At 37.2% G+C, this 26,838-nt stretch overlaps 1 protein-coding gene across 1 annotated transcript in view; it reads right to left on the reverse strand.

The window, feature by feature from the left end:
- LMBRD1 (LMBR1 domain containing 1) overlaps positions 1-26,508 on the reverse strand; it is a 106,778-nt gene extending 80,270 nt beyond the window's left edge. Inside the window, exons 1-3 of the mRNA XM_090280502.1 lie at positions 26,278-26,508; positions 19,566-19,742; positions 8,175-8,235 (exon numbers count right to left, since the gene is read on the reverse strand). Coding sequence (XP_090136628.1) covers positions 8,175-8,235; positions 19,566-19,742; positions 26,278-26,352 — 313 coding nt within the window. The 5' untranslated portion in view covers positions 26,353-26,508. The remainder of the gene's footprint in view (positions 1-8,174; positions 8,236-19,565; positions 19,743-26,277) is intronic.
- Between the last annotated feature and the right edge of the window lie 330 nt (positions 26,509-26,838).

A 26,838-nucleotide genomic window follows, 5' to 3' on the forward strand; every position in this document is an offset into this window, starting at 1 on the left:
GCTCATGTGGGGCTGGGACCCCTCGATCCCAAGATATCCCTCCAGATTTTTATGTGACACACACGGGTATGGGACCAGCCTGCTCCATATCTCTGCCCCTCCTCTCAGTCTCGGTGTGGTTTCTTCTTTAATTCTGTAGCTGTAGGACTTCCACTCAGCTCAATTTCTAACAGTTCTGAATAATGGTTGTTTTGTAGTTTAGTTGTAATCTTCATATGGTTGTGCAATGAGGTGAGCTGTTTATCTATGCTGCCATTTTGACAAAAAACTCTCTAATATTGTTTTAAGTTGTGTCTTTTTAAGGGACAATGGACTTTAATTTTGATAAAGTAGAATTAATCAAGTTTTCTATTATCAATAATGCTTTTGATGTCATATCAAATAACTTTTTCTATGTCAATATCATGAAGCTATGTCTTTCAATTTCTTCTAGTTTTATACTTTTATAGTTTAGGTCTATAATTTTTGAGTATATTTAGTGTATGATGTGAGGTGAGACTCAATGTTGTTGTTTTTGTTGTTGCATGTGGTTATCCAACTTACTCAACCATTTTTGGTGAAAATAAATTAAATTAAATTAAATTAAATTAAATTAAATTGCCACAGCTGCTGAAAAATCAACTGACCGTTAATTTAAGGATCCATTTTTTGGTCTCTTAACTCTATGGCTCTTTATATCAATATCCATTTACTAATTAGTGTCTTGTTTATTGTGTTGTATATTAAGTTTTCAAATCCAATAGTGTAACTTTCTAATGCTACTATTTTACAAAATTGTTTCTGGCTACTCTCAATCCTTTTTATTTTTACAGAAATTTTAGGATCTACTTGTCAATTTCTCTAAAAAAAATTAATAAAGGAATGTGAGTCAGTTTGATGGAAAATTACCGTAAGTGCCATCTTTACAATATTATGTCTTCTAATCCATTAACAGAAAATAAATCTTTATTTATTTAGATCTTCTTTAATTTTTATCAATAATGTTTTGCAGTTTTAAGTCTGTCTTTCACTCTTTTAAAAAAATTATTTATTGTTTGTTTATTTATTTATAGAGAGAGAGGAAAGGAGAAACATCACTGTGTGGTAGCCTCTCACTTGCACCCCCAACTGGGGACCTGACGTGCAACCTAGTCATGTGCCCTGACTGGGAATCGAACAAGCGACACTTGGTTCGCAGGCTGACGCTCAATCCACTGAGCTACAGCAGCCAGGTATAAGTTTCACTTTTTTTGTTAAATGTAATCTCAGGTTTTGTTTTGTTTTTTACTTTTGATGCTTTGTGAATGGAATTGTTTTATTCATTTTATTTGAATTGTCAGTTTATAATTTTCATATTATCTTGCATCCTGTGTCCCTGCTAAACTTGCTTGTTGGTTCTTGTCTTTATAATTCCTTGAGATTTTCTACCTATTGGGTCTCATGTCAGCTGAGAAAATAAGAGTCTTAATACTTCGCCTCCAGTTTGAATGCCGTACTTATTTTTGGACTTACTGCACTGGCTAGGCCCCATTACAATGTTGAACACATTGGTGAAAAGACATTCTTGCCTTGTTTCTAATCTTAGAGAAGCATTCAGTCTTTCACCACCAAACATAATGTTAGTAGTAGGTTATTCATAGATGATCTTTCTCTGATAAAGGACGTTCCTTTCTGTAACTAGACTATGAGGGTTCTATCAGTAATGGATACTGAATTTTGTAAAAACAGATGACTTCATATCTATTGAGAAATCATGTGATTTTTATCTTTTATTCTATAATATGGTATGTTATATGAATTGATTTTTGGATAGTTAACCAACCTTGCATTCTGAGAACAGATATCACTTTGTCATGGTATATAATATGTGATGCTAAATTTAGTTTCCTAAAATTTTATATTGATGTTCATGAGGGCTATTAGCCCATAGTCTCCTTCTCTTGTGGTATCTTTGATATTGGTGTCAAGAATAATAATGGGCTCCAGAATGAGCTAGAAAATGTCCCCTCTTCTATTTGTAAAGAATCTGCATATGTAAAGAGTTTATAAAGTATTGATATAGCTTGTTTAAATACATGATAGAATTCTGGGTATGGAGTTTTCTTTGTGGGAAGATTTTAAACAACTAATTCAATTTTTTTACTTGCTACAGGGCTATTTCTTCATGAGTCAGTTTTCATAATTTATGTCTTTCTAGGAATTTGTCCACTTCATTAAACTGTTTTATTTGTTGGTATAAAGTTCATCATAATAGTCCTTTATGATGCTTTAAATTTCTCTACGATTAGTGGTAATGCCTCTCTTTCATTTCTTTCTTTTGATAATTTGCATCTTTTTTCTCTCTCTCCTGGCTCCCCTTCTCCCACTCCCTTCCCCCAGACTCTCTTTCCTCTCTCCACTGTCCTCCTTCTCCCTTCTCTGCCCCTCTTTCTCTTACCTCTCTCTCCTCTCTTTTCCCTCCTCTTTGTCCCTGTCCCCTCTCTCCCCACCTCATTCCTCTCCCTGTCTGTCAATCTAAAGTATTTGCCAATTTTATTATTTTTCAAAGACCCTACTTTCATTTAATTAATTTCCTTTTTGCTATTGTTTCTGTTTATTTCATTGATTTCTGCTCTAACCATTATTTTCCTTCTTTTTACTTAGATTTCAGTTTCTTTCTTTTTCTAGTTTCCTCGTGTATGTTTACAAACTTGAGACATTTTCTAATAGAGGAATTTAAAGCTGCAAACTATCCTCTAAGCACTGCTTTAGCTGTATCTCATAAATTTTGAGGTGTTGCATTTTAATTTTTCATCAGTTCAAAACATAACCAAATTGGGGGAGCTGGCAAGGCAGGTGTGGTAAGGAGGGCGGTAACAGACCTAGTCTAAAATACTACAGACTACCATTATCCTTCCCAGTTTTCAAGTAAAACACTTAACATGTTGTTATATTCCTCTCATTGATTTCCAAAATGCTAAGTTGTTCTTTTATCAATTTTGTCATCTTTGGAGGAGAAGATCTACCAACCTTCTTACTTGGCCATGTATAAAATCACAGTCCCAGATCATTCAATCTTAACAACATGGAAGTACTTATAAGAAGAGATATGTGAGAACTTGCTTTCTCTCTCTCTCTGTTCTTTGCTTTCTCTCTCTGTTCGTTGCCACATAAGGACAGAACAAGAAGGCAGCCATCTGCACACCAGGATACAGGTCCTCACCAGATACCAGATTTGTCAGCACCTTGATCTTAGACTCTCCAGCCTCCAGAACTGAGAGAAACTAAGAGAGTTGTGAGAATAAGTCAGATTTGGGAAACATTTTGAAAATGAAACACAAGAAAATTCCCTAACCTATGTGATACAAAAAGTGAAATAATAAAGACTCATGATGACTCCCAAGGTTTCTGGCCTGAGCAACTCTATCCTTCTAGTTGCTATTCAATGAAACAAGCAAATGCATACAGTATAACAGCTGTTTCAGAAATGTTAAATTTGAAATATCTTTAACTTCTTGGTAAAATTAACAATTGGACACAGGAATATGATGTTCAAGAGAAGTCTGCACAAAGATTTTATTCTGGGAGTTTAGCACATAAATAGTATTTAGAATCAAGCAACAATATAATATCAGCAATGAATTAACTGAGATAGAGAATAGTTCCAAGGGTTGTACCCTGGGGCATATAAACATTAAAGAGGTTGGGAAGAAGAGAAGACCAAGCAAAGGCACTCAAAAAGCACAACCAGAATATAATAAAGAAACTCAAGGGAATCTCTCTTTCTCCCCCTGGAGTGTTAAGGAAGGTTTATCATATTCATTTAACAAATTAGTAGCTTGTTTAGAGATAGAATGTAGAAGTCATATTAGTTACAAGTTCAAAAAAAGCACTTGTTTTTCTTAATACTTCCCCTTGGAAACAAATTGTTAGGCCACTAAATTTCAAGGAGTCATTATCTAGAGAATCATTTGAGCCAATCTAAGCGGAAACCACTCAGAAACACCCAGCTCCCTTTGGTTAAGAACATTCTTTTAAAAGGGGGTAGAGGATGGGTGCAAAAGTTATTAAGATGATAACTCAGTAAGTTATGTAATCTTTGGGTATACACCTGAAAATAATATAATAATGTATGTCAACTGTAATTGAAAATAAAAAAATGATTTATTTTAAAAAGGGGAAGAGTAGAGAAAGCAGGAGATAAGACACAACTGTTAGCTCAGCAAAAAGAACTTTACAGACTTGAATCAAAAAACAAGCCCCAAACTAGTCCCAATCTCTCTATCTTGTCTAGAAAAGCAATGAAATATATTAAAGATGTTTTCAAGACAATAAAGACTTGAAAAAATATAATTTAATGAGATGCCAGATTAATTCCTTCAGTATTTTAGTTTTTCCGTATCACTGCACTAAAAAGTTATTTCTCTTGCTCTCTTAGCTGATTTGAGCTAAAACAACAACAAATAACATCTATTTAGCACTACCCACATATCTCACACTCTCGATACACTATGAAGTAGGTATTACTCTCTTGCCATTTCACAGGTGGAAAAAACACAGAGAAGTTAAATGACTTCAAGGTCCCATGGTACTCTTCTCAAATTAAACACTAGAAGTTGTAAACCTTAAGTTCAAAATACATAGTAAAGACTTCAATTAGCCAATAGAGAGTGAGGAGAAACTTAGGTGCTCAAAAAGTCTGGCATAGAAATAAATATGCATACATTTTGACACATAATAATCTGGGATTATTTGAAGAGCATTCATCCAATGGAAAACAATGCAACTGAGGTTTTTTTTTATGATACAAGAGCCTCATAGCAGCAGTATTTGAAACAGCCAAAAAGTGAACAACTCAACTGATCATCAATATTAGAGTGGACAAACTATGGTATGTTATTACAATGGAATATTATATAGCAATGGAAATCAACATAGTACTTTTGCTTGCAACAATACAGATGAATCTCAGATACAATGCTGAGTGCTAATTTAGCCAAACAGAAGATAATATATACTATATAATTCAATTTATATCTACACAAAAAAAATAACAGTCCTAGAACTGGTGTCAAGAGGAGAAAAAGTGTCTAGGAGGAAGTGATAGGAAAACTACAGAAAAGCTGAACACAACAGCCTTGTGTAATTCCCACTTATGGTTTGGGCCCTCCCTATTTCTACAATCCTGCATTCAAGCAAAATCAAAAAACATGAAGTTAGGAAAAAACATTAGGTGAAAGAAAAATTCACTTAAAAGCCATTAAAAGAAAGCAGATAGTGAAAGAATCAGAACTAAAAATTTGGCCCTGGCTGCTGTGGCTCAGTGGATTGAGCATCGGCCTGCGAGCCAAGTGTCGCTGGTTCGATTCCCAGTCAGGGCACATTACCAGGTTGCACATCAGGTCCCCAGTTGGGGGCGCGAGTGAGAAGCAACCACACAGTGATGTTTCTCTCCCTCTCTTTCCCTTTCCCCTCTCTCTAAAAAATAAAATAAATAAACAAATAAATTATTTTTTAAAAAAAAGAACTAAAAATTTTAAGAAGGTTAAATAAAATATTAAACATTTTAATAAATTACAATAAATAAAAGGTAAGAATCTAAAGGTTAAAATATTTTAAAATAAAAATAGAACTCAGATAAAAGTTTAAACACATACATAAAAGATAAAAGGTTGCATAAGAGACTCAAGCATAAGATTAAAACAGAACTGAGATGTCCTGGCCAGGTGGCTCAGTTGGTTAGAGCATCGTCTCACACACCAAAAGATTGCAGGTATGATCTTGGGTTGGGGAATGTACAGGAGGCAAACTATCAACATTTCTCTCTCACACTGCTGTTTCTTTCTTTTTTCTTTCTCTCTGTCTCTCTAAGCATATCCTCAGGTAAGAACAAAAAAGTCAGACAAAAGTAGTTCATTAAAAGAATATACCAGAGAAGTTTGCATACATAAAAAATAAATATAAATATTCAAAAAGAAAAAAGGAATGAGTCCTTAATGTTTCCAGGTGGGCACAACATCCTCAAATGAGGGAGTCTCCTTCAGAGAATAGGGTCTCCAAGAGTAAAGGGCAAAGGAACAGAAATAAGACTTTAAGAAACTATCTCCTTTGTGGGCAGCTTCAGTAAACTGAGGACTGTTAACCAATCAACAGCTGAGGAGTACCCAGTTGGTAGAAGCAGCTGTCTGCCTGACTGTTGCAAACTATCCAGAAAAAAATCACCCAAAGTTCCATTAATGTAACAGAAGTTTCTCAAAAATATAGTTTCCTGACTTTAGAATTAGAAGAGGTCCTTTCGGGGTGTCACAACATGAAAATTACTTTCATCATAATATGCTGTTTTCTTTTTCACTAGCAGCTATTGTATTCTTCACCACCAAGCCCTCACTAGCAGGAAGCACTTTTACTCAGGAAAAGTCTCTTTGAAGCAAAGTAATTCTATTAGATGTCCAGCCTTGAGTACGTAACTTTTTACTATTCTGTATGAAGAGACGTACACATAAAGCTTACTTGTGAGAAGCACTTGTTCAGTGTGAGTTAAACTAGTCACTTTTTCTCAAAAAACACCATTTTTACTTGAAAAAAAGAACTCACAGACAAGCAATGGTTATCCAGACTTCTATATTAGACAGACTTTCTAACAAATGAGTAGAGTGAGCCTGTCAGTTCACAGAAACTAGTGAGAGTATTTTTTTGCCAATGATGAAGCCTGAGCTTTTCAAGAGAAAATTAGAATGTTTGGAAAATTTGAATCCACCACCTTGAGCTTTACATCTTTCCAATGGAGAATCTCTTCCTTAGGTCAGTGTCTCAACTATCCCACCCCAAAGTAGTTATATTTCCCACTATAACCCTCATTCTATGAAGAATCAGACCCAAATCCCTAAGTCATCTATTGCTTATAATGATTAACTTAGCTCCCATGCATTTAAAATGATACTAGGGACACGTTATCCTTAGGAGGATTGAGAAAAACACTCACTAAAATCATTGCCTTATACTTAATTCTCTACACGAAACCAACAGAAAAGGCTACATGAATTAACGTTCCAGTTTAGAAGTCTTTGTAATCTTGGCTATAATAGATTAATCCAGTAGCCGCTAGGTTCAGTGATTAGATACGCTTTATGAACCTGGACTGCACCAAAATAAAAGTAGGCTTATCTTGTCATGTGTCCTACAGGATAGACATACTTTAATGTCATAGAGGAGATAGGTCCCTTCCCCCAAAGCTGTTGTTGAAGATGTAATTTATATCCTTCCAATAGATTCATATTGAAAAGGCAACATTTCTTTTAAAACAGCACCATTTCAAAAGTTTTAACATAATAGGCCAAATTTAAGTTTTATAATAATATTTATTGTATTCATCAGAAATATAAATTCTATATTAAAATATCACAAAAACACTTCCAAAGTCTATATCAAAAGGACAGAATTTAATTTCATGGGTTCCAAAGATTTTAGATCAAGAGAAAAGGCAAAGGTTACAGCCAAAGCAGCTAAATTAAAATCCAATAAACCTTTTAAAAAATTATCCCACCAGTAGAAACTTCTGCAGATGTTTTTCTAGTTTTTAGTTTAATGTTCTACTAAAATCTTATTCAACACCTTGATTTAATGCTAAAGAAACAAGGGGGGTAGGGGAGAGCATCCCTTTCCTAACTCATCACTTGTACATTTTTGTAAAAGCTCAAGTCTTATGATTATTCAAAGAAAAAATTTTGGAAACATTTAGGTGATTATTATAAAGCTTTTATAATGCAACATTAGGGAATGAAGACAAAGTGCAGGAGAGAAGGACCAAGCAACGATAATCCCCTGGATTAAACTGGCTTTGTACAGTACAGTAAAATTGATGCTATGAATTCCCCAGAGAGAACTCTCTACTAGTGTCAATATTTTTAAAAATTTCCAGGAAACTGAGAATCTTTAACACAAGAGTGCAAGTGGAAAATCAGTAATGGTAACAAAGGAAGAGATCTGGGATTTAAAGTAATTTGACTGAACCTCCATAATGAAGTGCTACAAGTGAACCTAAATAAAGCAAAGTAGGTAAAGGAAGTTTCAGGATTATGAAAATGAATGCAATATTACTTACTCTTGGTGTCAAAGAGTAATCTCAAATGTGGTATCAAAATTAAAAGTTTATATGTATCTTTATTCTACATTTTGGTTAACAGCCCAGATAGGAAATGAAACTGAAATATACTTACTATAGTAACCATATAATACAGTGTCCTCAATCTGTCTGCTGACATTAGCATTAGCCCAGTCCTAGGACAAAAAGGAAACAACAGAAATATTAATGAAGCATACATTTGTTTAACAATTATAATTAAATTCTAACATAAATGAATATCACTTATAAGTGTATCAACTCACACAGGCATGGTCTGCACCTTCAACAAGTGACAAGAAAATGCTGAGAAAAGATAACACAGTTCTGGGGAAAGAAATATAAACAGGAGTTACCTAACTTAGACTGAAGATTAGGGACAGCATCCCAAAATAAACCCTAAACTGAGACCTGAAGGAAGAGAGGTCATTCTCTGGGAAAAATTTAAAAATACAAGGAAGGAAGGGAAAAAGAAGAGAAAAACTGCAAAAAACTAAAAATAGATTCACCAGAGCTTTTGAAAAGGTAAGAGAAAGCAGTAAGAGTGAAGGAGGGGAAGGACAGGGTTTGAAGGACAAGTGAATCATGCTAAGTACTTTGGACTTTGTCCTAAGGGAATGGGAAAATATGATAAATCTTTATGCAGATTGACAAATATGATTAGTATTTCAGAAAGAAGATATTTGAGCATAACATACACTTTTTTAAATACTTAAAAGAATAGCCAATCTAAGCTCCTTTAAATTCATTCCATACAAATGTTCTTTAAATTAGTAATTTCAGTTTAATAATTTAACTTAGAAAATTCACTCAAATTAATCTTTTCAAATAAAAAATCTGTACATCAATGAGTCAGGATTGAGGTACAATGGCAAGTTTTTTTGTTGAATATTCTAAATTTTATGCATATGAAAAATTAAACCTTCAGAGTCTCAGTGACTGGTCACAACTAGGCTCAAGTTGTATGTAGGTCAATTTTTTTCTATATATTTTAAGAGGTCCAGTCAGTATCAACATCCCACTACAAGGACTTTTATTTTCTCATTATATTTCATTGATTATGCTAGCACAGCTATCCTGGTTTTTCCCCCTATACCCCTATCCACCCAGCACCCCCACTCGCTCAGGTAATCCCCACACCATTGTTCATGTCCATGGGTCATGCATATAAGTCTTTTGGCTACTCCATTTCCTACTGTACTTCTTAATGCCCTCACGTCTTCACCCATTCCACCACACCCTCTCCCACCTGTCAACCATCAAAACACTCTCCTTCTCTGTTCTTATTTGCTTAGTTTGTTTTTTATATTCAATTGTTGATAGATACATATTTATTCCCATTTTATTTCATAGTATTGATTTTCTTTTTCTTAAAAGTCCATTTAACATTTCATACGATAATGGCTTGGTGATGTTGAACTCCTTTAGCTTTATCTTATCTGGGAAGCATTTTATATGCCCTTCCATCCTAAATAATAGCTTTGCTGGATAGAGGTTGTAGGTCCCCGCTTTTCATGACTTTGGAGATTTCCTGCCAGTCTCTTCTTGCCTGCAAAGTTTCTTTTGAGAAATCAGTTGATAAGTCTTATGGCAACTCCCCTGTAGGTAACTTTCTGGTTATCTCTTGCTGCTTTTAAGATTTTCTCTTTATCTTTAACCTTTGGCATTTTAGTTATGATGTCCTGGAGTGGGCCTCTTCACACCTACCTTGTTTGGGACTCTGTCCTTCTTGAATTTTCATGTCTATTTCCTTCACCGAATTAGGAAAGTTTTCTTTCATTATTTTCTCAGATAGATTTCCAATTTCTTGCTCTTTCTCTTCTCCTTCTGGCACCCCTACCATGCAAATGTTGGACCTCTTGAAGTTGTCCCAGAGGCTGCTTATACTATCCTTTTTTCCTGTTGTTCTGATTGGTTGTACTTTGCTTCCTTATATTCCAAATCATTGATTTGATTCTCAGCTTCATCCACTCTACTGTTGTTTCCCCGTAAATTGTTATTTCAATTAAGTGTATCCTTTGTTTCTGACTGGATCTTTTTATGCTGTGGAGGTCCTTGCTAAGTTCCTTGAATATCCTTATACAACATGATTTGAACTCTGCATCTGATAGGTTGCTTATCTCCATTTCATTTAGCTCTTTTTCTGGAGTTTTGATCTATTCTTTCACTTGGGCCATGTTTCTTTGTCTCCTCATTTTGGCAGAATCCCTGTGTTTGTTTCTATGTATTAGATAGAGCTACTTTGACTCCTTGTCTTGGTAGTGCGGCCTAATGTAGTAGGTGTCCTGTAGGGTCCAGTGATACAGCCTCCCCTATCACCCAAGCTGGGTCTCAAGGTGTGCCCTTTGTGTGGGCTGAGTACACCCTCCTCTTATAGTTGAGCTTTGGTCGCTGTTGGGAGGTCAATGGGAGGGATTTATCTAGGCCAGTCGGCTGCAAGCATTGGCTGTGACCACTTACCACCAACCTCCACCCACTATGGCGGATCAGCTGTGCAAGGGGCAGGGTGGTGGTAACTCTGCCATGGTCTGTAGCTGTCCCCAGGTGCACTGGCTCTCGGGTTTCACAGGTGGTCCAGGCCAAGCCACCTGTGTTTTGCCTGGGGCCACCCCACCTGCGCTATAAAGTGATCTGAGATGGCTGCTACTTGTGCTGGGCTTGGAGATTAGCAAGTGAAGCCAAGCTGTGAATCTCAGCTGGCTGCTGTTATTTCCAGGCCTGGAGCTCAGTGAGGCCAGCTGTTGCTTGTTTGATAAGAGTTAGGAAGTGGTGAACCATGAGCCAAAGCCAGCCATTCATATGGAAAAGCAGCTTGGATGGGCCCATAAGGAGTCTTTAGGGATCTCCAAGATGGGTATAACAGTGGTAGCCAAGTTGATGGAGTCTCAGATATGGCACTAGCTTGCCGGCTATGTGGGGAGAGTTTAGAAAAGGGACAATGGCCTCTGCTCACCTTGATGCCAGACACTTCAGTTTCTCCCTGTACACCACTGGTGCCTTTCAAGCTGCTGCCCTGGTGCTGGAGCTCAGAGCGAGTGAGTCTGAGTATGTGAGTCCATATGTGGTTTCTTTAAAAGGACCTGCTTGGGGCTCCAGCAGTTTATTCTACTGACTCAACCCCATTGGTTTTTGCAGCCAGAAGTTGTGGGGACTTATCTTCCTGGCACTGGGCTGGGTGGCCTGGTGTGAGGCTGGGACTCCTCACTCCTGAGATATCCCTCCTGAATTTTTATCCACCACACTATGGGTGAGAGACCAACCAGTTCCCCACCTGCACCCCTCCTACTGGTCTAGAAAGATTAGATTTCTTTAATTCGGTAGTTGTCAGATTTCCATTCAACTCAATTTCTGATGGTTCTGGCTGATGCTTGTTTTATATTTTAGTTGTAATTTTGATGTGGTTGTGCAAAGAGGCAAGCCATGTCTGCCTACGATGCCCCAAAGCCAGGACTCCTAAAGTAGGGTATCCATACTTAATTTTCCTAAAATAATTTAGGTTTCATCTTTTTCTCTTTTATTTGTTAACCTATGATTACCTCCAACAAAGAGCATCTATGAATTACTTACTGATAAACACCTAAAAAATAAAAAAGGCAGAAAATCCAAATTTAGCACCACAAATGCAAAACCTTGACACATGATGAACAACGAAAAATAGTATCTTTCCAATAGCAATTAAGACTATAAAACTTAATAGGCTAAATAAAAAATTTATGTTAACTATATAATAAAAACAATTATAAACTATTTTAAAGACCTAAATAAATGAAGTCACATATTACCACATGAAAAGATTATTTATATCAAATCCCGCCTAACTAATCCATAAAACTATATATTGCCAATCAAAATACCAGTTACTAGGGGTTTTTTTTTTACATGCTTTTTCTAAAAGTCATCTGAAAAAAAAAAAGCAATAGGAAATTTTTCAAATAAGACCAACAACGAAGAATTTATCCAATTACTAACCTTTACTAAGAAAACATGAAGATTATTATAGTAACTTTTCGCTTACCCAAGTGGCAAAATTTAAAACATTAATAATATCCAATATAGCAAATGTGGAGGAAAAGCCATTTCCTACATATTAGGATAGTCTAATAACCTAGATATTCTTTGTTGGAATCTATCCTAAAACGATTCACACAAATTAGGACAGCTACAAGTACAGAGATATGTTTTAAGATGAGTAGTACTATCCAATGAATGAACTCAGATCTCTTACTGGATTGCCTGGACACAAGCTAGCCCAAATAGAGCCTCCCCTTCCCATGCACTAGGATGATTACACCCAATCTCAATTACATACTCATGGGACCAAGAGGTCCAAAGCTTCTAGGTGTTCAACAACTCGAATGCCCTAGCGCCCCATGAACAACTTGTATCTAAGCTCACACTTCTTTAAACCCAAGTCCATGGTGTTCATCCACCTGCAGGGCCACACTTCTGCTTGCCATATTCATAGAGGAGGTAGAGGTACCTCTGATGAGGCACCTGCACTTTGAGGAAGCTCACTTCTTTGCAGAATGTCAAGTATATAAGCACTTGTGTGCTTGCTGATCCAGCCCACACCAAGTAATGTTTGTTGATTTTTCACCAATAAACAATATTCAAGGTAGAGTTGTTTAAAATATTAAAAAACAACAAAACTGAAGACAATCTCCACACCTGGGGAAAAGTGGTAAAATGTATTACTGTACATTCATAACATGGACTACCATGTAAACATTAAAAACAATGAAATCTATAGAAACTGGCATGGAGGGATATCCATGAAGTAAGTGTGAGTGGGGAGAAACAACAAGTTGCAACCAACAGTTTTAACACATGCAGTCTTTGTCTAAAAAATGTACTGAAAAAATACCCATACAGATACAGGAAAACAGAAAGTGTAAGTAATGCTCACCACATAGCAGTGGAAAAGTACTGGAGAAAATTCTATGCAATGATTGAAATTTTTTCATCCATGAGTCAAGTATCTAAATGAATATGTATATAAACAAAGCTTCAGCTCCTAACAGATGTGTTTCTTTAGTGATTGTTTATACAGCAAAAGAGAGGTCCAAAAAGATTTCTGAAACTTGAAGATTTTTTGAAACAGAATAATTACATTTATCTCTATGCAAACTCCCTACCAATTTCTAAGGCAACCCCATGAGGTATTAATGTACCCATTGAGAATCTGTTAAAAGCTCAACTTGGAAATTGAATGAGACCCCAAAACCAGAAAAAAAATTAAATGTAGAGAGACTGAATATAATTTAAACCCAAAGATTCACTGAAATTTAGTACCCTTTACCCTGCAATGCTCTTTTGTTTATTCAAATCTTGTGCCAATAAGAGAGTATTACTGTTACTATTTTAAAGCTAAAAATATGTGTAAAGTATACAACATCACTCAAGAACTTTTAGTGTATTTGGCTTTTATACACTGTCTTGCCTCCAAGGTATTTGATATACTGTCAAAAGAGCTTAGTTTATGAAACCTTCCTTCTTCTACATTTTGAGAACCACTATGCCCTTGTTACATTTTATAAACTACTGTCTCCCAGAGTCTAGAGACCAAAAGGAACTTCAGTCATTTAAGACCCTAAGGAATGTGAGACAATCAAGAATACTAAACAGAGAATATTAGAAAGCATTTCAAAAGAAAGAAAAAGGGTATAAATTCCATAGGGAAAAAAAAAAGATGTAATGGTTCATCTATATAAAATTCCCTTTCCCATTCTTCCAGTGACATTTTGAAATACTTAGCCTAACCCAAAGCTACTGTACATTTCATTTTCCTCAGTTCTACCTGACAACCTCACCTCAGATGTGTTCTCATTCAGGCGTGGTTTTGTCCCCCTTGGAACACTTGGCGATGTCTGGAGACAAGGGGTTGTGGCAGGTCAGTATGCCACTGGCACGTAGAGGGTAGAGACAAGGATCTGCTCAACACTTAGAACACACAGAACAGTCCCCCACAGCGAAGAATTACGCAGCACAAAATGTCAATGGTTGAAAAACACTTGACTTAGAGGTACCTAAAATAATTTGAAGTCAAAAGAAAAAAGTTCACTCAACTTACTACCAAATATAAAACCTAGAGTCCACTTGTATTCAAATGTTAGCTCTTCCTTCTGCTAGCTGCCCCTACTATTCACAGGCAACCCTTTCACTGAGAGACACTGCACCTGCAATAATAACCTCTCTCCTCTCTCAGAATTCCTCAACTCTACTGAATGCTTAAGTACACAAATTCTAGTAATTTCCATTAAACAACAAAGAGGTCCAAACTCAACTAACACAAAGAAAAAGCCCGCCCCTGACCCAACTCTCTACTACACTAGAAGACAAAACTCAGAAAAATTATCAGCATTCCCTATCCTACTTCCTCACTCCCTGTCTGCATTTAACCCACTCCAACCTGACAACCCCACTGCCCCATTGAAATTACTCTTCCTGCTCTTTGGTTACCACTGACTAAAGCCAACAGTCACTTTTCCACCTCTCTCACTTCACTTCTCAGCATCATTCGAAAAAACTATTATTCTCTCTTTCTGAAACATATTCTCCTGACTGCATAAGTCCCCATCTTCTGTTTTAATTCCTATTAGGTTAAATCCTTTCCCTTTCAGCTGGCCGCTATATAATGAGAACTCCAATCCACTGTCCAATGCCTTCTCTGCTGCTCAGCCCCAGTTACTAGTCAGTCCATAGCTCTAAGTAACATTCATATGTTGATGACTTCCAAATACTTCACTCCAACCCTAAGATCTCCCTGAAGTTTCAACTGCCTACTTGACACCTCCACTTGAATACCGTTAACAGGAAATTTGCAGGTAACTTACCCTAAATACAACTCTTTTTAAAATACATTCCCTCAGCTGCCCATGTGCATGCAAATGCTGTTATCCATCCTGGCTTCCTTATTTATTTTATTTTACTTTGTTATGTTTTAAATTTTTTAAATCTTCACCCAAGGATATGTTTATTGATTTTAGGGAGAGAGGGAGAGACAGAGAGAAACATTGACATGAGAGAGAAACATGGATCAGTTGCCTCCTGCACTTGTTCTGACCAAGGGTTGAACCTGAAACCTAAGTATGTGCCCTAACCAGGGTTCAAACCCACAGGATAGGTGTGTGCCCTGACCAGGAATCGAACCCACAGCTCTTGGTGTATGGGACGATGCTCCAACCAACTAAGTGACCCAGCAAGGACCTAACTTCTTTAAGGTGTACAGAAACCTAGGTATCAGTGCTTCAATTTTGTTTTTCCCTCATCCTCCCTATCTAATCCATCAGCAAATCCAAGCAGTTCTATCTCCAAAATATATACCAATTTTAATCATTTTTCTCTACCACTCAAATCCAAATCACCTTGTATCTTTTTTTATCCTTCATTCATTTCACATTGCAGTTAGAAGAAAACCTAAACTCATTCTATGACTTAAAAGTCATAAACAATCTGGTCCCTACCTTCCTCTTAACCTCAGCAGTACCGAAGCACAATGCAAACACCACAATTTAGTCAAATAGGCCAAACTCATCCCTGCCAAAAAGGCTCTATATCTGCTGATGCTTGCTCCCTAAAGGCACTATCTCTGACTCTTCACTTGACTGGCTTCTCCTCATTCGGGTCGCAAGCAACCTCAGCAGTCTGGCCTACCTCAACCATTTGTCCTTCAATCCTTCTATTCAAATTACCCACAACGAATTACACTCCCACACCAATATTTTATATTTTCCTCACAGAATTTATCATTGAGGTTAGCTTGTTTTGCTGTTTACTGTTGGTCTGGTTTTATAGACAGTAAGCTCCATAAGAGTACAGCCTCACTTGGATTTTTTTTTTTAACTTAAAATTTTTATTTATTTTTAGAGAGAGGGGAAGAAGGGGAGGAAGAGAGGGAGAGAAATATAAGTGTGTGGTTGCCCCTCGTGCAGCTCCAACTGGAGACCTGGCTGAAGACCTGGTCTGCAACCCGGGCATGTGCCCTGACTGGGAATCGAACCAGTGACCCTTTGGTTCACAGGCCGGCACTCAATCCACTGAGCCACAACAGCGAGGGCGCCTCATTTGTTTTAACCGTTAATCTCCAGTACGCACATTTATCAGATACACATTACATGCTTAATAAATATTAAGTGAATGAATATATTTAGATGCAATGAAAAGTTAAAAGTGCTCAGCATACAACTACCACCATTTGAGAGTAGGACTGAAGCACTAGGAAATACGCATTCATGATATTTACTAACAATGGATCACAGAGATTAATGTTTAGGGCAAGAGAGTAAGATATGAACATTTTAGCTATAAAAACAGTAAATGTTTTGATGCCATATTTTAACTACTAATTTTAATTATATGCATTGTATAAAATAAAGAATATTTGCCCTGACTAGTGTGGCTCGCCTGGTTGGGCATCATCTCTCAAAGTGAAAAGTCGCTGTTTTGATTCCCAGTCAGGTTCGGTCCTCTGTCCGGGCATGTGAGAGAGGCAACCAATTGATGTTTCCCTCTCACATTGATGTTTCTCTCCCTCTCTTTCTCCCTCCCTTCCCCCTCTCTAAAAATAAATAAGTAAAGTCTTTTTAAAACATAAAGAAAGAATATTTGTTCACGTTACTAGCAATTTGATTTTCTTTGAATAGTACACTTTGTGTATATCATTATCCAAAGTTATTGGCCAATTATACAAAAGACTAATAGATACTTCTAGCTATTCTTTCAAATTGTTCTTTCTTTCTATGAATTATTTCATACACACACACACAAAAAAAAAAAAAACCTAGAAACAAAACAAATTATTTGGCAAAAATTATTCAGTGCCATGTGTTGAAAAAAAGTTAAAGGAAACAACTCAAACATTATTACAACATGGCCCTGCCAAAAGGCAGAAATAGCTAGGAAGGTACGTAACTAAGACATAGAAAATACTGTGGACTGCCTACTGATAGAAAATCCTGAATACTTTCTGTTTCTTAGCCAAATGTTAGCCATCATTGACATCTGGGTTTTCCAAATAATTATCCTTTATAAGCAAGTCCATAATCAGTTTGGAGTCTTCAATATTAGAGGTGAAAATGGAGAAAGTTAGAGAATACATGTATTCATTTAGAAATAAGGATATGCCCATTATAAAAAATTAGAATACAACATAATGCATCATGAAGAACAATGTCACTTGTACATTTATCCTAACTAATAAGGGTCAGATACATTAAAGCCATTATGGGATACTTTTACTCTAAATTTACAACTGTGGCATAAAGACTGATAAATTAGTTCTTAAATACTTGCACTTGTCTTTCACTAAGCACCTCACATGAAATCATCAATAATTTTTTTGGAGAAAATACATTCTACAGTCTACTGGGAAAAAGTTATTGAAAAGCCTTTTCAGTTCTACTTCTGAGAGTTAGCATAGGCCACCTTCAAATGAAAACATGTATTTCACTAAGGACACCCTTCAAAAAAAAAAAAAAGAAAGGGAAACAAAAGATGTTTTAAAATATCAAAAAGAAACATATCAAAGTATTGGGATATAAGACTGATACATTATCTAAGCTCTGAGTAGGCTAAAAACAAACTAAAAAGAGACAACTAGTAAATGAAAAGTCAAAAACAAGAGAACATACAATTGCTGAATAATCCCTTAATAAAGAAAATATTTTTAAGTGGAGAAAAAAACATTAACATAGAATTTTTTTCCTTCTACGTATTGGCGCCACATTTCTCTCTCTCTCCTTTGTCCTCACCCAAAGGCATTTTTTCATTGCTTCGAGAGGGAGGAAAGGAGAGAGGGAGAGAGAAACATCAATGCAAGAGAGCAGCACTGATTGGTTGCCTCCCATAATCACGCAGAGACTACAGATCTAACCTGCAATTCACGTGTGCCCTGACCAGGAATCGAACCTGCAACCATTCACTTATGGGACACTCCAACCAACTGAGCCACACCAGCCAGGGCACTGGTGCCACATGTAGATTTAACAAATATAGAATAAGAACTTTGACTACAGCTACGCATTTTCTTCTCGAACTAGTGTCTTAAGTTGTTATAAGTAATACATTTGCCTAAAGTCTTGCTCAAACAAGTATAATATAATCTCATAGCTTAAAAAAATAAACTAGTACCCAGAAAGTGACTACTACTAAATTAAGCATGGTCCCAGAACAACTACATGATCAAATAGGAAGTTCATAATTTCATGAAAATACTTACTTTAGAAATTCTAAGACGAAAACATATTCCCACAAAATCTAAACAGATAAAATTTTCTAAATTCAAAACTAAAAATCTCCTATTCAAAAAATAATTATACCGGCATAATAATAAGCTATAGATACCGATAAAGTTCCTAGTGAACAAAGAGCTCTGGAGCCAGACTATAGAGCTTCAAATCCTAGCTACAGCACTTATAAGCTGTAGATCAGCTTTCCAAACCTTTCCAAACCTTAGTTACTTGTCCATAAAAACTTGGATAATACTATCTACCTTATAGGGTTGCTAGAGAGAGTAAAAGCACTTAACATATGTAAACCACTTAGGACAGGGTGTGAAACATAGTAAATATTTAACAAGTATTAGTTCATACAGTATTTAGCACATACTAAGTGCTCAATTAAATACTTGCTAAATGAAGACCTACAGAAAATAAGTAGTTTTCACAAAAATCAGAACACATCTAAACCTAACTACAAAACAGTTTCAAATTATTTAAGCCCAGTTGGCTCAATTTAAGAACTTATTTCAAAACCATGCTTTATTGAGATAATTAAAATAATATTTCCTTCAAATATTTAAGTACCTACATGTGTTAAGATACTGGGCATAAAACAATAAATGAGACACAGTTCCTGCCTCATAGAAGCTTATACTTATAGGAAATAATCTGCATAATTAAAAGGGAACTAAGGAGTCTTCCAGTCCAATATGCTTCATTTAAAAATGAGAACCCCTCCCACACACAAAAAAAAAGGAGAAATTTAAAGCACAGAAGAGTTAACTGATTTGGCCAAAGCCACATGCCAGACAGTTAAGGGCCAAGACTAAAACTTACGTTTTGTAATTCCCAGCCTAGTGGTCTTTTCAGTATATCATACTGGCTGAAAGTATTTAATATGAAATAAAGATTAAGATTCTGACCTGCTGCTAACAAAAGCCATTCTAAATTATTTATTTACTGCACTAATACAAATCAAGTCAAATAAACTTCAAGCTATGAGAGGCACAAAAATAAAACCTACTACAACTAATAAATTTTCAGGTTAACAAAAGGCATTCTTCACATTTGAAGGTTCTCAAATTATTAGTTCCACGTCACTCAACAGTCTGTTTCAAGTCTTCCCAGTTAGCCGTCACGTTCTCAGCCCCTACGCTGCATTTCCATTCTCGTTTAGGCCCAGCAACACCAATAAAGCACAATGGAAACTGTACCACTATACTTGAAACACCTAATTGCCAAGAATGTGAAAGGGATAAAATTATAATTACCTTAAATGTACCATTTTGATTTTTCATGTAGGAAACCAAAAATATGTCTACTGGTAGAAGGGCTGATGTGATAAGTGCAATTGCCAGAGAAAAAATTGCTGTTATGGTGGAGACAACTTCACTTTCCCGCTGACTTTGGTATTTGCGAACATATATCCAGCAGAATGCCAAAATAGCCTGAAATAGAACAAAAAGAAATGTTTTGTTATTCCTCTATGTATTCTCTAAAACTGATTTCAGCATGTGTTTGAAAGTTTCCAATGTGTAAAAAGGTCCACTCCTCCTTATAAGCTTAAGATTGATAATTTTCAAAGCCTATCTAATGAATGCAGTACAACCTCACTTAGGTGCAAAGACACAAACACAAGTTAACGATACCAGTGCTCAGTTACATATATCCTCTCAAAACACAGTGCAACCATTCATGGTTTTACACAATGTCAGTTATAACTAGCTTTGAATACTTTTTCCCTATAGAACTTTCCAACCTGAGAGATATAACTAGATATTCTACCCTAAGGAAGCATCAGAGAACATAACTTGAATTGAAATTAACTTCTGCCCTATTATGAGAGTACAAGAGTACCACTCAGCTAAAGACTAGCTGCCAATAATCGCTATGCAACTGACACATTATACTATAATTCAAATTTTAAAGGGCATTAAACAAAAAAAGAAGTGCAAACTGAAAATAGATACATGTACACTGCAAGGAACTTTCCAGTGGAAAAAAAAGAACACTCACAGAGGTACTCCTGATTGTCTTGATTGTTACCAATGCCTTTCTACTGATTAACGGAGTATAAGACTTCAGTCTCCTGATACTCTGACTTTAGGTAACATCAAAGTCACCTGGAATACTTATTAAAACACAGACTGCTGGGCCCCACTCACAGATTTTCAGATTCAATAGGTCTGAAGTGGGGCCAGCAAATCTGCATTTGTAACAACTTCCTAGGTGAGGCTCCCGCTGGTCCAGGGATTACATTTTGAGAATCTCTGCTCTACTCAATTACAGGAGCCTGCAGACAGACACTAGATCAGTGAATCTTGACTTTGGCCATGTGTTAGAATCACCTGGGCAGTTTTTAAATAACTTCATGGCCTCTCCCCAAATCAATTCAATCAGAAAGTGAGACTCCTCCAGGCATCAGCACTCTAAAATGCCTGAGGATTCTAATCTGAGCCAAAATTGAGAACCACTATTTTAAATAAGGTCTACAAGAGCTCTGGAACAAAGACAATATTTTATCCTTTCACTCCTTTCAACAGTCAACTGTTACATCTTTCTGAGTATCCCAGTTATTCACCTCACTAGTTTCAAAGCTTCCAAATTCTCCTATCCCCAGTCAAGATATAACAGTTCCATCAAAGCAGAAAAATCCCCTTTGCTGCATTATAGTTGACTCCTCTCTTCAATCTCTATCCCTTGACAACCGCTATCTGTTATCTGTCCTATAAGCTTCTGCTTTTTCTACAATGTCATAATGTGCTACATGGTAGGTCATCGTTTTAGTCTGACTTCTTTCGCAAAGCATAATGCATGTAAATTCCTAACATATTACTTCTTAGGCATTGGACCTGGGTTCTGAGAATCCAGGTCTGGTTTTAGCAAAGCCCCCACAGTAACTGCTGGTGTCAGGAACTGCCTAACCCCCAATAAATCTGCTGCCTCTCAGTATTGCTGAGACCAGTGAAGGCCTGTGTCCTTCAGAGATATCTTAGCCTGCTGGCAAGGCCTATGTCCCTCAAAGATATCGTAGCCTGCTGGCAAGAATTTAGTAACTTTTCGGTTTTAGTAAGCCTCTGTTCTCAGAGCCAACTCCCTCAAAGCCATCTACAGAGTTCCTTCAACTCCCTCCTCGCTTATCCCCTTTAGAAACCTGTCTTTCTTTTGTTGGCTGCTGACACCTCAGGGTTTCAGCCCACCTGCCGCAGCTGGCCAAATAAATCTTTTAGACCCATGGCCTATTCTCCTGCCATTTCTCCTCGCACTCTCACCAGACCTAGGATTACTAATATTTCATCTGGTGTCAGAACAGCAGGAAAAAATAAAGATGGGAGTGTAGACTTTAGAACCTGAATATTGGAAGGGGAAAGAAACAAAACATAGGTTTAACTTCTGTTTTAACTATTTACTAATTTCTTCAGGGGGAATTATTTTTCATGAAATATTATATATTAATATTCTAATGGTATTTTTTAAATACATTCACACATGTTTAAAACAGTTCTCAAGTTGTCGGGGTTTTTTTCAGATACCAGGCCTTATCTTTCTATCCTTAGCAGAACCTAACAAAATATTCAACAATTTTGTTGGTTTTCAAGAAGATGCACACTTTTACAAACTTTGAAGTGATAGTTATTACTGCAGAGGCAGTAGTTTGCCAATACCAGCTACAACTTGATAGAAAGAGAAACCCAGACAAAATATTGAATAGTTAAACCAGAGGTTCCAGAATACTTTGCTCTCAGGATCCACTTACAGTTTTATAACTGAGAATCCCAAAGAGCTTTCAGTTTATATGGGGTAAATCTATCAGTAGTTACTATATTATAAAATAAACCAAAATCCTCATCTATGAAACAGCAATAAGAATACTTTCATAGCAAATTTAAAGAATTAAATGAGACCTGAAGAGTTAACCACAGTGCCTGGGCATATTAACTCGTTATCAAATAGCAACGATCATTATAAGGTGTCATATAAAATAACATCTTAGAGCAGTTCATAAAAGAAACTAACATATAATTTGCTAACAATTATAAGGAAAAGTTCAGAGCAGTTCCCAATTCTAATCCCAGTTCCCAATCTCCCAAAAGATTCTAATTTAACTGGTCCGGGCTTTGGGATTTTTTAAAACTCCCAAGGTGGTTTTAATGAGCAGTCAAGGTTGAGAACCACTGGGGCAGAGGTAGGAATGAGAATGGATGAATGTTTGTTAAACTAATAAGCACACATACTGCCTGGGATCTTGTTAAACTACAGATTCTGATTCAGTAGGAGTGGGGTCTTATGTTCTGTGTTTCTAGCAAGTTCCCAAGTGATGCCCTCACTTTTGAGCAACAAGAGTAAACTTGCTTTACAGAAATAGAAACTGTCTTGCATAGTGATGGAGAATGCAGTTTGAAAGGTGGTACAAGCCAAATTATTGAGGATCTTGGGTAGAAGGGTTTAGATCTGATATAGTAAACAGAGATTATCATTTTGGAGGAACCAGATCTAATAACTACTCATGTAGCAGAAGAAACTGAAGTCCATTCTCCTCGCCCAAGACCACAAAAAGTCATGAATCCTAGTGTTCTAATTCTTTAGTAGATGACTGGCAGTAATTCTCAAAGTATTCAGTTCCCAGACCCCTGGCAGTCCCAAAACCCTTTTGAGGATTTTCAGCTTGAATATTATTCTCATAACAATACTAAAACGTCACTTGCCTTTCCCACTATGTTGATATTTGCACTCATGGTGCATAAGTCATTGTGGATAAAACTGATGGCAAATTAAGCATAGGTCCAGATAATGGCATCAAACCATGCCAGGAGTTATTATATTCTTCACTATCACATACTCACAGAGGGGGAAAAAAGACAACTGAACTTAAGACTGTGCTTAATAAAGCAATAAAAATTAACTTCATTAAACTTCAGCCCTTAAGTCTTTTTAATACTCTGTGAGGGAATATGTGAAGTTATGTACTTAAGTTATACTGTGAATCAAGATGCAATGGCTGTCTCAGGAAGGGTGAATACCTCGAAACTAATGAGTTGGAAGCCAAGCTAGGCACTCTGCAAGGAACATCATTTTCACTTGAAAACACAACTAACTATAGTTATTCAGAAGCGAATATTTGGCAAATTTTGTTGAAATCAACAAAGGGAACCTATCACTTCAAGAAAAGTAACTGACTGTATTTGTTTCCAATGATAAAATCCAAGCTTTCAAGTGAACATTAGAATTTTGGAAATCTTATAACCAAACTGAACTTGACTGTTTCTCAGTACCTATTTCTGGGATTTCTTCTGACAAGATCAGTGGTGATATTGATGAATGTGAAGTTTTGATATTATTTGGTTGACCAAAGTCCATTTAGTTTTCTCTGTAAAATAAAGACACATTTTTTTCATATTCACCAATAACTTTACTTATTTGGATATTTTGCCTATGTCAGCTATCTCTTGCTATTGGCTTCCAGTGGGTAGAGGCTGGGGTGCTGCTAAACATCTTCCAATGCACAAGACAGCCCCACAGCAAAGAATTATTTGACCAAAATGTCAGTAGTACCAAGACACTTCGCAAACCACTTTTGACATGTTCGATCAGTCACAGCACCTTCTCCATACACTGTGCAAATCTTTTTTGGCATTTCAGTTGAGTTTTTCCCTTTCTTGAAATAATAAAGCATAAGCCAAAAATGTTGTGTATTTTCTTCCATCTTCAATATTAAAATGGCTGCATGAAAATGTACCAATTTTGATGTTTTTTTGAAATGCACACTGATATGACAGCTGTCACAATACAATCTAACAAAACTTTCGAATTAAGTTAAACACTACTAAGCACTACTACAGCCATCTTATGGGAAAAAAAAAAAAAAGAACTTTGTGGCCAACCCCGTAAGTAATGAAATATATCCATATTTGGAATATTTGCATAACTCAGTGAACTAGTATTTTCTAAATGACCAAATGCATCATGTTACAAAACCATGCATGATGAAAAGACCCATTCAATGTACAACATGGACCACCAGATCTTAATGAAACAGAATGAAAAATCATTGTTAGGGTTTCAGATTCCATATCACAACTAACTTTAAAAAGCTTCTATTACTGAGACTTGGTACAATATTAAAGAACAACATCCATAATTATCTAAAAAATACTCCTTCCTTCCAACTACATTTCACTAAACCTGATTTTCTTCATATACTTCCACAAAAATAACATAGCTCAAAAGATTGAATGCAAAAGGAGACATGAGAATCCAACTCTCTTTTAATAAGCCAAGAATTAAAGAGATTTGCAGAAAATTAAACAATGGCCCTTATACTAATTTTTTTCTACTTCAACATCCCGTTTCAAACTCAATTCCCATCTCATTTTGCTCCTGCTGTAAAAATCATCAACTTCAATGCCTTCCCATCTTCATCTATCCCAAATGTACCTCGACTGTACTTTCAATATTCTTTATTCTCTGAAGTCCTATTTTATAAAATCTTACTTTGGTTTTCAGTACTTCAAGAATTTTTGTTTTCCTACCTATCTTCAGGTCCTCATAAAGGCCACATTTTGTTTTGTTTGCATCCTCCTACAATTTACCACACAACTGCTACATCAGAAATGTTTATTAATTGATAACTGCCAAGATATTCCCACTGGATTTTAATACTGGTTACATACTCGTTTTTCTTCTAAAAAACTGAATATGGTGGTCTGGAAAAGCTAGTGAACTGTCCAAGTATAGAACTGGATGGGCTTTGGAGACCACAGCCAAGCTTTAGCGTTTCCATTTTCTCTACCAAGATAAGCATGTTCCCATGCACGTAAAGGCAGTATTAGTTTCTGGGAAAGCAAGTAGCAAGACAAACGTTAAGTTTTCACTTTTTTTTCTTTTTTTGATTTCTAGTAGAGTTGCTACATTTACTAGCAAAACATAAATTACACAGTTGGAGACACCGTGTGGCATCTAATAAGTAAAATTAAGTCAATTTCCAGAACTGAAGTTTAAGATATTTTTGGTTTGATTTTTGTTTTTATTTGTTTCATAACGAAAAGTGACTAAAATACTTTGGGACAGAAAACAACAACAGGACCAAGTGAAGACAATGAGGAAAAAGTGTGAACGGGGAAAGGTAGAAAGAGAAATAAATTGAACTCCCAAATAAAATGGCCCAAGGGCTTTAATATAGAGTAGAAAAGTAAAAACCAAGTCATCCAGGACATTAGGGTCTATGTTTTGCTGATGGGATAATAAGTAGGAATCAGATGGCTGGGAAAGAAGGCCCCTGAGGTCATAGAGGTGGTAGTATGCAGACACTGATGCTGGCAGTAGAGGTCTACAGCTTGCCCCACACAGAAGTCTACACCTGTCAGGAGACTGGAAATGAATGTGAAACCGGTTAGTCAGAAGGAGCAACCCACGTCACCAAGACAGAAGCACACAGTAGGATGATGGAAGCTGGAAACTCCATTACCCCAAGGTAAGGAACAGGAGCAAAGGAAAGCGGGGAGGCCCCGTTCTGAGACAACAACGCTGGCCTTCACAGAACTTGCAAAGACGAGGTGCTGCTGCCCCTTGTGCTCGAGTCTTACAAAGTACCGGAAGCCACGGGACCCTTCTCCAGCCTGAGGATCTCCTCCGCCCCCAAACTCCACCCGCTTTAGGGAAGAGGGCAAGAGTTGCGAAAAAGGAAACCCGCATTAGACGTCATCAGGAAAAAGACCACAAAACCTGCCGTAAACGAGTCCGCCGTCCCAGATGCCCAGGAGGCCCGTACCCCTCCACAACACACATACACATACCCCCACGCGCCCAGGAGGCCCGCCCTAATACATACACACATAAACACACACGCACACACACTCCAAGCTAAAAGCGGGGCGGAGCAAGGAGGGTCTAGGTCTACCGCGCCTGGAGAGGCCAGCTGCAGGGCCGGCCCTCTCCCTCTCCCATCATTCTAAACACTGGGAAAACTCCAAGCGCCTCCCATACCAGTAATAAGAGGCCGAAAATGCACCAGCCGATCACCAGCTCCGCAGAAGCCGCGCCAGCAGCCTCCGCCGCCATCTTCAGTTCCGGCCCGGACACTGAGAGCCAACAGGGTGGGGAAAAGGGAGGGGGAAAGGGGAAAGAGTACGATGAACCCGGCGCCCGCACACCCTAAAGGTTAAAGAGGCGGAGTGCGTGGAGGAAGTGGTTGCCAAGGAGACCCAGCCCAAGAGCGACCCCTGGCGTTGGCCTGGGCTGGGCCAGGGGCGGAGCGGCAAGGACCGGTCAGGGGCGGTGCGCGCCGGGGACGCCGTGACGTCACCGCGCTGGCAGCTTCGGGTATGTTGCGATCGTCCAAGGGAGTATGTTGTGTCAGAACAACGCAACCTTTGGAAATAGAATCTGATTCGGCCTAAGCTGATGGGCTGGGAAAGACAAAGGAACGGCACAAGGGTTGGAGTGGGTTTATCTGGAGGTCCAAGCCAACATTAGGCTTTTCCACTTCCTCCCCAAAGGATCTAGGCAATGGTGGGATTAACAGAACTTCTCACCAGGTTCCAGGAA

Source organism: Furipterus horrens, unplaced genomic scaffold (genome assembly GCF_987537825.1).
Source record: "Furipterus horrens unplaced genomic scaffold, mFurHor1.1.pri manual_scaffold_6, whole genome shotgun sequence".
Classification (NCBI taxonomy): Eukaryota; Metazoa; Chordata; class Mammalia; order Chiroptera; family Furipteridae; genus Furipterus; species Furipterus horrens.